Genomic DNA, 13352 nt, shown 5'->3' with positions numbered 1-13352 from the left:
CCCCGCAGCCACACACACTGCCCATGCATGCGTGCCTGCTCCCATCAGTGAATCACCACCTTTCCAGATCCAGCCCAATTCCCTCACCCCATCTCACTCATTCTTTTCCCACCCAGAAAAATGTGTTTGTTTTCCAAAGGGAAGCCTGTGGGGAGCGGGGGGGCTGAAGTGGGCTTGAGGGGGGTCACGTTCTATAGGGATTAGGGGCTGGCAGCAGAGGTGCCGTCCTGCCAGGCATGTCAGTCAGTGTCAAACAGTGCCAATCCGGCAGAAGGCTGTAAATATTTGGCCGTCGCAAACGCTATGTTCCTTACGGTTGAGCTGTGGTACCTTGCTTTGTAGCATACTCAGAGGAACATTATACTCTTTATGTTCCTTATGGTTGAGCTGTGGTACCTTGCTTTGTAGCATACTCAGAGGAACATTATACTCTTTATGTTCCTTATGGTTGAGCTGTGGTACCTTGCTTTGTAGCATACTCAAAGGAACATTATACTCTTTATGTTCCTTATGGTTGAGCTGTGGTACCTTGCTTTGTAGCATACTCAAAGGAACATTATGTGGGCCAGATGGCGACTATTTCCCTGAACTGTTTTTTTTTTTCATTTATCTTTTTTCTTCTTTTCTTTCTGTTTCTGTGTAAAGATGAAGATCGAGAACAGCCTGCCGTGCACCCAACTCCCTGAGGCTCCACCTCAAACTGATCTTCAGTTCACCGTGGCAACAGAGGATGATTTTGATGACATCATGGCTATGAGCCAGGATATCTACGGTGGGCTGGACTACCTACCCACCCGCTACCAAACCTGGTTGCAGGAAACCAACCGCACCGTCATTCTGGCACGCAAGCAGGGCAAAGTGGTAAGACGTCTTTTGTCATGGTGAATGGCTCAAATCCACACAAAAGATCCTTTTTTGGAATCCTTTGGAAAATATTCAAAAATGACTGTAATCAGTGAATTTGTAATGGCTGTAATCAGTAAAAGGGATAATGGACAACACAGCATTCGGGTAGCAGAAAAGAATGCACTTGGAGGTGTAACTGCACCTGGTTGGAGGGAGTTGGGGGGAGGGAAGTGACCCAAGAGAGCCAAAACACAAGAGGATAATTCATACATAGAATCAATCAGATCATTTGTACATACATCATATTAGCAGAGATGGAGCAGAGGTAGGTAGGCAAGCAATACATATGTGTGATGCATTCTAAGCAATGTGCGATGCATTATAAGCAATGTAAGATGCATTATAAGCAATGTGTGATGCATTATAAGCAATGTGTGATGCATTATAAGCAATTTGTGATGCATTGTAAGCAATGTGTGATGCACTGTAAGCAATGTGTGATGCACTGTAAGCAATGTATAGTAGAGAACTGGATTCTATAGTGGTGTATGGGAAGCAGGGGACTTTATAAATGGATCAGCCATGCAGCTGCACCTCACAGTGGAGACAGTCTAAAGTGAGAGGGGAGGAAAAAAGACTAGCACTGTCTCAATTTGCATTCTTCCGCACTTACACTTGTTATTTTGAGTGCATAATTGCGTTGCCGGACGCTTCACACCCTCAGTGGTAAGATGACAGCGGTAAGATGACATTGCATAATTTTTGACGTGTCCAGGCCCAGGGGCCCAGGGTTTCATAATCCGTCCATAACTGTGCTGAAGTGGATGCGTCAGCTCTGGTGTGAAGCCCTCCTCATTTAAAGACATACTTGTTTAAAAGACCTAGTTGTTATGAGACCAGTGAATCTACCTGTTCAAGTCCATTGACCAAGACAGTCCCTTAGATAAGTCTCTTCCTGTTCCTCACCACTGTATATTATGTATTTTCCAGTTAGGTGCTTTCAAGAGATTTCAGTTGTACAAAACCAAGTAAGAAGGGGCCCCCATGACAAAAGGCAGCGTAATCACAATAACTGTCCATCTTGCAGCATGCCAGAGCATCTTGGCCTGCTTTCTCTGGAGAGTGGTGGAACTGCTAGTCTGCGGTTAATAAGTGTGATTTTATTCTGGCTTTGACCTCCCAATTATCTCTTCACTTTCTTGCCCTTACTGAAATGTGGATAATGCTGGACAACACTGCCACAACTGCAGCGCTATCAATGAATGATGCCTTTTTCCACACCTCTCGCTTATCTTGTGCAGCAAGTGGAACCAGCTTTCTTGTCTCTAATAACTGCTTCCTGTGCACAGCCATGCCCCATCAGAATATCATGCCACCAGGATCACTGATCCTTTCGAGTTATACCTGGTTATTAATCATCCGCCAGGAAAGCTTGGCAGCTTTGTGTATGAGCTGGACATTCTGCTGTCTGCATTTACAATGGATAATGGTCCATTCCACATCCTTGGTCATGTGAATATTCATATGGACAGTTCTCACTGAGCAGATTTCTTGTCCATACGGAACTCATTTAATTTCATACGTGTTCACAGCCCTCCTACTCATAAGGGCTGGTAAGGATGTTGATCTCATTCTGTGCTTAGTTGCACTACAGAAAAGTGAAAGGTCACTCCTTTACATCTATCTGACCATTACTTTATTCGATTTTCTGTGCGTCTCCTGGATCATCCTACAGTTCCTCCTGCGGCTTCACTTCCACGCAACCACTGAAGTCTCTCAAGCAATGACTTCTCCTCCATCGTAACCTCTGAAGTCTCTCAAGCAATGACTTCTCTATTGTAACCTCTGAAGTCTCTCAAGCAATGACTACTCCTTCATCATAACCACTGAAGTCTCTAAAGCAATGACTACTCCTTCATCATAACCACTGAAGTCTCTCAAGCAATGACTACTCCTTCATCATAACCACTGAAGTCTCTCAAGCAATGACTACTCCTTCATCATAACCTCTGAAGTCTCTCAAGCAATGACTTCTCTCAGGTTAATGATGCTACAGACAGTCTTTGCTTTACAGTGAGCTCTTGTCTGGATGATATATCTTCTCTAGCCTGCTTGTTAAAACCCTGTCACCCTGAGTCGTTTTTTACTTAAATCGTTGTATCGCCAAAGGAATATGAAACAGAAATAAAAATAATGCATTTAAAACAAGTTCAGGATTTGTGAAAAAAAACTAAAAACCTTAGCAGTGTGCCCAGCTCAGTAACTATCAGCCTCTATTGCCTGCCTTTTCTTCCACAGCAGCAGGCGCCAAAAAGGCATTATATCAAGAAAAGGTCAACAATGCCATTGACACACAAAAGGCCTGTGCGGGATACCCCTCCCCACACACACACACACACACACACACACACACACACACACACACACAAATAGGCTAGCCCATACCCAAACCCTATCTTGAGCTTTTATTAAGTGTTAGTGAAACCGCTTCTTGAGCATTTATTTAGTGGTATGGTGTTGATTGGGAATGGACCTTAAACATCTAGGTCTAATCGTTAATTGATCCCCTAGCATCCTAGTACCATGAACGATAATCTTCTGACACGCTTTCAGTGGGAATAGCAGCCATTGAGTTAACATGTTGGAGAAGGCCAGGGGGAGGGGGAACGTCTTCCCCCTTCCTCACTAATGTCAGAATAAGCCCTTGCTCCAGTGGTGTCCCAGTATTTGTCTCGAGGATTCTTTAATGTCTATGTGAAACCATGCAAGTGGTTGTGTTCCAAGTGGTTGCGATCTCTTTGAACCCAACACTGCCTTTTATTTGTGAGCTTTTGAGAGATTAAACTTTACAGCCAACGCTGTTTCTTGGTTGCCATGGCTTTTCTAGTTTCTATGCAAAGATTCTTGAACAGGTTTTCTTCAAGCAAGTTTCTGATTTCCTGTCTCAATATAATTTACTGGACCCTAAGCAGTCTGGTTTTAAGAGTGGTAATTCTCCTGAAGCATTGACAGTAGCAAAAGACTCAGTTTGTTTGTAATTCTTTTTGTCATCAGCCTGGGGTTTTATGAATGTTGTGTGTTATGATTGATTTAATTGAATTGTTCTGAGCATGTGGCCTTTCAGGTGTTGTTGGTTCATACGCTTTAATAATCAGAAGATAAGACCCCATCTCACACAATCTGCTACACAACGTCTTGTGCAGACCCTGGTTATTTCTAGACTTGAATTGCAATTTTAAGGGGCTCTCCCGCATGTGAAGTGAGGCCATTGCAGATTGTTTTGAATTTGGTGGCGCCGTTCTTTAAAAAAAGCATTTGTCTAATTAGTTCAAAAGTTAGGGCACAAAGGTTATTCAATGTGCTTTACATAAATTAAATCAAAAGGAGTGTCCAAAGGAAAAATGAAGACAACATCCATAAGGGTGCAAAACAACAACAGATACAAATGTAAACATATATATATAATTAAAAGAAAGTACAAAACACATAAATTAGTAAGTAAAAGAACAAAGATTATAATTAATATAACTAATAATTAAGCGATAGGACACAATACAAAATGAAAACATTAGTAATATAGTTACATTAATAGTAATGCACTAAGTGCACTAAGAATTTAGGGCAATTTTTAGAGCGCAATCATAGGCACATTAAAAGAGACGATACAAGAGATGTTTTTAACCTGAATTTAAAAATGGCTTCATTTGGGGCACATCTAAGATAATAGATCTAAGATATATTATTATTATTACATAAAAAAATGTTTTTACTTTAAAATAATACTTAATATTGTTTTATGAATAAAATTTTATTATGCCTATTACTTATTATTATAATTTCCTCACTGTTGTTTTAACTGTTTTTTTATCTAATCCTTTGACACAGTGAACCATGCCATCCTCCTCTCTACGCTGTCCAAGCAGGGAAAGCACACAGTTGGTTTGAATCGAACTTCAGTGGATGTTCATTCAGTGTGTTTTGGCAGGGACAAGAGTCAAAATCTCACCACATCTCCGCTGGTGTACCTCAGGGACCGGTACTTGGACCCGTTGTATTTTCTATTTACCTTAGGTGAGATCATCCATTCCAATGGGTTCTCCTATCACTGTAATGTGGATGATACTCAACTGTACTTCCCCCTGGATGACTCCACAATATTGGCACACATTTCTGCATACCTCAGTGATCTTTCAGTTTGGATGCCCGTCATCTTCTACTCAATCTTTCTGAGCTCCTGGTATTCCCAGCCAATCCAGCTATCCCACAAAATATTGGCAACCAACTTGGTTCATCTTCATTGACCTCAACTTAAACTTCACAAAACTTGGGTGACCACCATCATTTCTCTCAGCATGTAGCCTCAGTCTTGAGGTGTCGTTGGTTCACATGCTATAATACTCGGAAGATCAGATCCCATCTCACACAATATGCTGCACAACGTCTTGTGCAGGCCCTGGATATTTCGAGACTAGACTACTGCAATGCAGTTTTAACGGGCCTGCCTACATGTGTAGTGAGGCCATTGCAGATGATTCAGAATGTGGTCGTTGATCAGCTCAAGAGGACACATATAACTCCTCTGCTAGTCACCCTCACCTGACTCTCTGTAGCTGCTAGAGTTATATTTAATTCCCTCACTCTTGCCTAAATGACAGACACTGGACCAGCACCAGCCTATTTAAATGCTATCATTCAGCTCCATTCCTCCTTTCGACCACTTCGCTCCTTTGATGAGCGTCTGTTGTCTTTGCCTTCACTCAGCAGCAAGAGATTGCAGTCAAGACTGTTTTTGTTTGTGGTGCCTCGTGGTGGAATGACCTACCTGCCTATTCCAGCGACAGCCTTGGTACGTTCAAAAAGCGTTTAGAAAAAACTCACCTTTTAAAAAAGCATTTGTCTAATTAGTTAATTAATTTGAGGCAAAGAGGCTATTCAATGTGGTTTACATGAAAAACAATCTAAAGAAAAATAAAGACAACGTCCTTAGGAGTGCAAAAGAATAACAGATCCAAATTAAAAGAAAGTATAAAATACATAAAGTAGTAATAAAAAGAACAAATAATTAAATTAAAAGTAAAGCTCAATCGTCGGCACATGAAAAGATAAATGTTTATAATGTAGAAATGGCTACATTTGAGGCACATCTAAGATAATAGATCTAATATATATTATTATGATAGTAATAATTGATGTTTTTACTTTAAAATAATACTCAATTTAATTATGCCTATTACTTACTGTTCGCATTGTTTTAACTGTTTTTTATCTAATGTTTTGTAAGTGAAACAGTGGTCATAGCCATCAGCGGTGATGAGGCAACTTAATAAATATATTACAGTAGCCCCACATCAGAGCAATGGCAGAGAAAGGAGGAAGGAGACGTTCTACAGCATGACAAATGAGAGGTCCTTGGCAGCCGTTTAAGTTTAAGTCTAGTCAAAGTCAAAGTAGCTTTATTGACATTTTCTTCACGTCAAGACATAGAAAGGAATCGATAGGACGTTTCCCACTCTCCCACGGTGAAACATATAAAGTGCACGGGCACCACAGATAAGACATTTCCAATACTAAGTTAACATACAGATTCACGTAGAGCAGCATACGTTTCTGTAAAGTGAGGTTATGGTAGTGCAAAAAGGCAATTTGGTGATGGCAGCAAAAAACATCCTGTAAGATGTACTTGTGACATTTCCAGTGCAAGTAGAACAGTAAAGTGGTCATGGTAAACGTAATACAAACGTAAAACAAACGTAAACGTAATACAAGGTTGGGAGAGAGTAGGAGGCTGAACAGACTGTGTGCGGAGTGGCTGGTGTCACTCACAATTGAGGAAGCTCTCCGGGTAAGGCGGGTGGTGTATGTGTCTTGCAAGGAAGGGACTGGGGCACCAACGATCTGACCAGCTGTGTTCACTATGCGTTGAAGTGCTTTCCTGCTGTGTTCAGTGCAGCTACTGCCCCACACAGTGATGCAGCTGGACAGGATGCTTTCAGTGGTGCCACAGTAGAATGTGTTCAGGATGGGTATGGGAGCTTTCACACCCAAGTCTAGTTTAAGTCTAGACCTAAAAGTGGAGAGGGTGTCCACTTCTTTGATAGAGGGAGGAGCATAATTCCATAGGGGGAGGTCTTTATAGCAAAAGGCTTTGCCTCCTTTTCTAATTTTTTGGCACTCTTGGATTTACGAGTAGACATGCATTTTCAGATCAAAGAGTTCTTCATGGGAAGCATAGAAGTAGTCTGTTGAAGAGAGGCACGGACAGACACAATGTGTTCATATTATTTAGTTCTGGTAAGTGTGCAAGCTGCTATGTTTTGTATCCTTTAAAGTCTGTGAGGGACCAGGTGGTCACCCCACGTTATTTTGTTGGGGAGTCCGGACCCAACCATTGTGAGTCCAGGGTCTATTGGTGATCATTTCATGTGTAGGAGAAGTCTGTAGGTGATAAGTTCACGTGTAGGAGGAGTCTGTAGGTGATAATTTAATGTGTAGGAGGAGTCTATAGGTGATCATTTCACGTGTAGGAGGAGTCTATAGGTGATCATTTCATGTGTAGGAGGAGTCTATAGGTGATAATTTCATGTATAGGAAGAGTCTTGGAGCAAACAGGGTGAGTACCAACAAAACATTCTTTGAAAGTTAAAGTACTTTTACTTCACAAAAACTGGACTCAAAGCAGTAGTCATCGTACCTCTCTGTAACACTACTACTTAAGTAAGAGAAACAGAGTAGCATATGTAAAGCACTCAGAGTAGAGAGCATTGTTCTGTAGGAAACGGTTGTATCACTAATTTTGGCAAACACAAGTTCAACACTAACTGAATCTGAAGTCTAGTCTTCTTTCCCTCATAGCTGGCGTTAACTAGGTAATTGATTAATAGGTGACAGACTGTTTACGTAATGTTAGATGGCTTTAGATGTTTTCTCTTTTCATAGAATCTGCCACTGAAGTAGGCTATTCTGCTAAAAGGTTTTCAGATCAATTTGAGATGAAAGAATGAACAGGTCCATAACCGTTGATGGAAGGTACGATGTGGACATTGCCATGGTTTTGGACTTTGTTGACCTCTGGCGGCAACTTGTTAGCTGCCTCACCTGTGTCTCATTTTCAGTGTCATGTGCCTTGATTTGATCATTGTCTATGCGTATTTCAACCCAGTTTTAGTCATATTCTTTGCTTGGTCTTTGAAGTTCTCTGTGTGTTCGACCCAAGCCAAGACTTAAGCTTCGTTCCATGTAGATCGTGTTTTTGGAATCTTTGTTATCTGTGACTGCTTTTCCCCCCAAGTGACTCTTCTAGATTGCCCTTGTCGGGTTCGTTTTGAACTCCTTTGATTCCTGACCTTGTGGATCTGAACTGTTTTAGATTGTTCTATTGTCTTTCGTTTTTGAACTGCCTGCTTGTCTTCTGTTTGGATTTTTGTACCTTTTTGTTGGATTCTACTATCTTCTGAGCTTTAAGCGTTTTTGTGACTTTTGCCTGGAAGAAACCTCTTTTCTGGAAGTGTATTAAGCCATCTCTTCACTTGAGTCTGCATTCTTATCTTGTAACACAGTTGACAGGAAACCAGCTTGCCAGTGCTGAGACCTTGCTTCGATCCCTGACCCTGAAAGGCATAAAAAAATATACATTATGAAGAAAAATGTCGAACTTGGAGGGTAGTTATTGCATGTAAAACATACTGAAAAAGAACCTCCATTTTAAGCTACATAATGGACGACTAAAATTCTCCAAAAAAGCAGCAGTGAGTTCAGCAGTGAGAGTGTTTGTAGTTCGTTACTCTTTACCCCCTAAATATGAGAACGAAATATTTCCTTTTCTACAAAGCAAGGTGACCACAGCCTGACATGACTAACAAAGTGGTCTGCTGCCATCTCTCTGTTTCCTAGATTGCTCTGGAGTCTGTGGTCATTATTGATGATGGAGAAACGATGCTGGTGGAGGGCCTCCGTGTGGCCCCTCAGGAGAGAGGCAAGGGCGTGGCGGGGGTCCTGCTTAGATTCTGCTCCCAGATGGTTAAGTCCAAGTACCCAGATGTTAAAGTTAGCCGTCTGACACGAGATGACCAGCTTGGCCCGAAAGAATTTCAGAAGTACCGTTTGATCACCAAACAGGTATGGATGGTGGCTGAATAAATGTTGATACCCTGTCTAACTACTGCACCTGATTGCAGTTTTCATTGATATTTTTTTTTAATTATTATTCCACAGAGATTTCAGTGATCACACTTATTGATGTTCACAGGATATACTGTATTTGTATTTGAATCATAGGTTCACTGCTAATGCTATTGTGTTGTTCAAACTGTCCCCACTCCAAAAGGGAATCCTTCTGGTTCGTTTTCGAGCTGAAGACGTCAAGTTGCGTTTGGCTGAGATGGGCCCCACTCTGGGTATCCCAGCAGATGGCCTCACCCCTCCCCATGCCCCGGTTCATCTGGATCCCTCTGAGGTATGCCAGCTCTTCCTGAGCTCGGGTCTGATGCGTAACGTCCTCCCCAATGCCACCATTGTCCAGGACTGGCAGCCCTTCAAGCCATTGCCAAGCAACATGGGCATCCTACTGAAGAAAGACATCGATTGGATGGTGGATGATGCCAGCAGTCCCACCGTTGCCAGTCTGTGCACCCACCCCTTCCGGGTGCCCATTGGTGATGATTGGTACTACCTTAACATTGATGTTTTTGGTAAAGATCTGTCGCTGGTTCTGCAGCAGTTCCTGACCCACCTGAGGCGACACACAAGCACCCTGAAGGGCCACGTCATGTGCCAGGTGTTCCTGGATCCACCACTGTGGAAGCCCGTGGCTGGTTTTTGCCGTGACACACTCGGTGTGGAGCTGGTGAAGGAGTACACAGAGCAGTGTGTGGTGGAGTCTGATATTGTGTAAAGAGAGCAGTATCAGCAGCAACTTAAGAGATACCCCTGATCCCATGAACCCTCAAGAACCACAGCTAACATTGATGACTCCCTTAACTGAGGCCAAACTGAAGTGTAACCTTTTAAAACCACAACAGCAATACCTAACATGAACATGGCCATGAGATACTTGAGCAGAGTTTGGGAAATTAACAGTATCCTTATCAATTAAGCTTGTAACGTACCAGAGCTCATGGGAAAGTTAATGTAGGGTACTTAATTTACCTAACCCTTTTGTGTACATACCTATAAATATATTTAGTAATATGGTATATGTGTAAATGCATATACTGAGTTGCAAACAAATCTGCACAACTCTTACAGCACTTTATAAAAACCATCATGGAATTCTGTGCTCAGTACTATAACATATGGGGTTGGTTAGCATGAGCAATCACTCTCAGAAATCCTGCACCGCAGCAGTTACCTTTAGAAGAGGGGGGATATGGCCAAGATATAGACAGCACTCAGGCTCTTGTTTAAAGAGAATGGGCACCCAGCTGCCCTCTGTGGAATATATAAACTAGATTTAAACCTACATCCTCGTGGAAAAAGTTTGCCCAATCTCCAAGAACCTGTGCTGCTTCTAACAAATTCCCCTTTCAATTAAGTTCTCGCCAGAGGGGACGATGCTGCGAGTGCTTACTATTCATTAACCAATTTATTAATGTTTAATATGCAACAATTAAAGTGGGAAGCCTTTTTACGTTTAAATCACTTTTGCATTTATACATGAACACTCAGCAGTATCACAACTATGTTATTTGTAATTATTTGAGTTTTACTGCAAGAGATATAAATAAGAGATAATATATTTATTGTAGGTCCACTCATGATGCTGTATGATGTTTAGCATTAGTGTCCACTCAAAGATTGCTTGCAAGCATACTGAATGAAATTCAAGTTTTATTTAAAATATAATTTAGACCAACAGATTTTAAGTTCTGCTTTTTTAATTTATCTAGTTTACACAAAATCCATTATCATCAAATTGAGGAATCCAAACAACAAAGAAAACTTACACTGATCATATACAATTGGTATCCTTTAACTTGATATAATATAGATGACTCTAGTATGCAAGCTTTCCCTTTGAACTGGTCCGTTTATTCCCATTTTACAAATAGAGTCACCTTCTCAGTCATAGTGTAGAGTTTTCAGTTTTAATGCCCAGAGCAACACCAGTCAACACCATCAACACAAAACAATGGAAAACTGAGTTGTCATGTTTTTACTCTGTTAAGAGTATATCATGAAGAAAGAAGGAACGCTGAAGAATTCTCCTTTTTATCTGACCAAGGACACAGACTCACCATAACTCTACCTGAGGAACTGTACTTCCTTTTCAAAAACTGTCAATTCATTCCCAGCTATGTAAACTTGAACATGACCAAATTACGGGGGACGTTTTTTCAAATATGTTGGAAATGGAAAACAAGCATAAACAGCAAATGAAAAAGATGCAATGACTGAACAAACGATGAAGCAAAATTTGAATCCCTGGTTTAACTCAAGCCCAGAAGACACGAAAAAAGAAAGTTTCAGCCGAACATTAAATGTTCTTGAGAAGAATGCAATCAAATAACAAAATACCCTTACCCCATGAAGCTCTAATGGATGGAGTTATGTTAAATATTCCCCCAAATAAAGATGCCACAGTGAGTGGCTAGAATTTAGTTTTACACAAGCAGATGGACTGCACCGGATTAAGAAAAGAAGCAAACCACTGAGAAGAAGTAACCTCCAGACCATCATCCATCCTTTTCTTCCTAAAGTACCCTGTCTTACTCTTCTTCCCTCCTTTTCCGGCAGACCCACAACCCCATTTGACCTTACGTACCCTTTACCCGCCCCAACCCTTGCCACTTGATCTCACTCTTGGTTCGGAATTCCTAACTGTAAAAAAAATGACCTCCTCCAAAACCAATGAATTACTAAAGTGGTCCAAAAGATCTATAGATGATCATGAGTCTCCATAAGGAGCGCTGTCCTTGGCATCCATTCAGGCCATTTTGGCTTGTCCCAACTGTGGTAGCACGTCATTTAAAATTCAGCTGTATGATGACATGTTTTGGACCTTGCACTGTCTGTACTGTGTGGTTTTAAACAGCACCATTGATCTATTATAAAAGGTGTTTATTCTAGAGCAGTGGAAACCGCTCTGCAAGATCCATGCATAAAGGTCCATAATGGATTGCCGTCCTCAAATTGTACTCAAATTGTACAAATTGTGTCTAATGGAAGGTCCCATTTGATTTGAAATTTGAAATTTGTTCTCTCTCAGAGATGGTCTGAGTTTCTGTTCAAATCTGTGAATGCATTATTGTGCTTTTAAAGGTTCCCAGTCCCTTAGAACCATACTCCCAAAGCCTACTGTAAGTGGCAGCAGGTATTGACCTCTGAATCTCAACAACTCATGATGGTTTCAGAGCTCTTCGGAGCTCTACAGTGGGACTGATCTGTCTCTTATTTGTTTCTGTTTTTTTAATTTTTGAATGGCATGTTGTCTTACTGTTAAGGTGAACAGCTGCTCAGGAGATATGGGAATGACAGTTGGAATCTTAGGAAATCTTTAGCACCTTTCAGAATTTGTTGAATTTGTATTCTTTGTAGGTATGGAAAAGGCAAACCAGTGCAGTATTGCATACATTACATATGAAATTCCAGTTGGACAATATTTTGTCTGCATATTTTCTCATCATGGATATATCTGGTCAGCCACAGTTGGAACTGATAAGTAGAGATTCTGGTTTGCAACAAGATACACAAATTGAAAAAATTGTGTTTGATCTAAATCAGTCTTTGGCTAAAGTCATCTATAAAGTTAGTTGATTGCTGTAAACCATGTCATAATAGCAGTAAGGGTCTATGATGTGTTATAAACATACTGCAGCTAAGACCAACGGCTTTAGCTTGGTATATTTGCAATATACCATGGTGCCCCTGCTATTACAGCTGCAGTAAGAAGAGTGGGTACAGGATATTTGCTTTACAAAAAAGGGAGGTATTGTAGTAAGTTTGTTGAAATAAATGTGTGCATGTCATGACGGCACTGATGCCCTTGTAACAAAATGAAAGGTGTTGACATCTGCTTCGAGTGAATCCTTAGAATTGTAATCCTTAGAATCTTGTCTAGGTATTTTGCCCAGTTTGTTTTGTGTTAGATGACTACATTTCCCAGAATATCCATTCGCTTTTTCTTTTCTATGTTGTATAATGTTCTCGCTGTTCCATGCCCCATGTCATCAGTGGTCTGGCTAAACGAATGGAGATAGCTCTGAATAGCCTTGGGCGTTATCCCACTCAGTAGTGGTAAGATCAGGAGACAGTTAAGATCAGCTAGAGGTGACTGGTCGAGAGGATGTGCTGCAGATATTAATAGTTTTGCTGTTACGGCCTATGCTGCACACAGGAGTCATCTGTCATTTATGTCATTTCTTTCTGTAGAGAGTTCCCAGAAAGATGGAGGGAGAGAGAGAGCCACGGAGAGAGAGAGGTGTTGGTAACCAGAGAGAACACCCCTCTTATCATGTTACCACTCTGCTAATGAGAGCCCAGTCTGGAGTTACTGTAAATGATTGAGATCA

General features: G+C 41.2%; 1 protein-coding gene across 1 annotated transcript; it reads left to right on the top strand.

Annotated features, from left to right (window-relative positions):
* Nucleotides 1-645: 645 nt before the first annotated feature.
* nat16 (N-acetyltransferase 16) lies at nucleotides 646-9759 on the top strand (the record flags this gene model as incomplete). The annotated part of the gene is made up of 3 exons (XM_080839400.1): nucleotides 646-861; nucleotides 8737-8961; nucleotides 9170-9759. The coding sequence occupies 3 exons, from the start codon at nucleotides 646-648 to the stop codon at nucleotides 9734-9736; spliced, it is 1008 nt and encodes a 335-aa protein (XP_080695526.1). The 3' UTR covers nucleotides 9737-9759.
* Between the last annotated feature and the right edge of the window lie 3593 nt (nucleotides 9760-13352).

This window comes from Sprattus sprattus (genome assembly GCF_963457725.1).
Source record: "Sprattus sprattus genome assembly, chromosome: 5".
Classification (NCBI taxonomy): domain Eukaryota; kingdom Metazoa; phylum Chordata; class Actinopteri; order Clupeiformes; family Clupeidae; genus Sprattus; species Sprattus sprattus.
The sequence above is the reverse complement of the archived record's forward strand: the minus strand, read 5'-3'. Positions and strand labels throughout refer to the sequence as shown.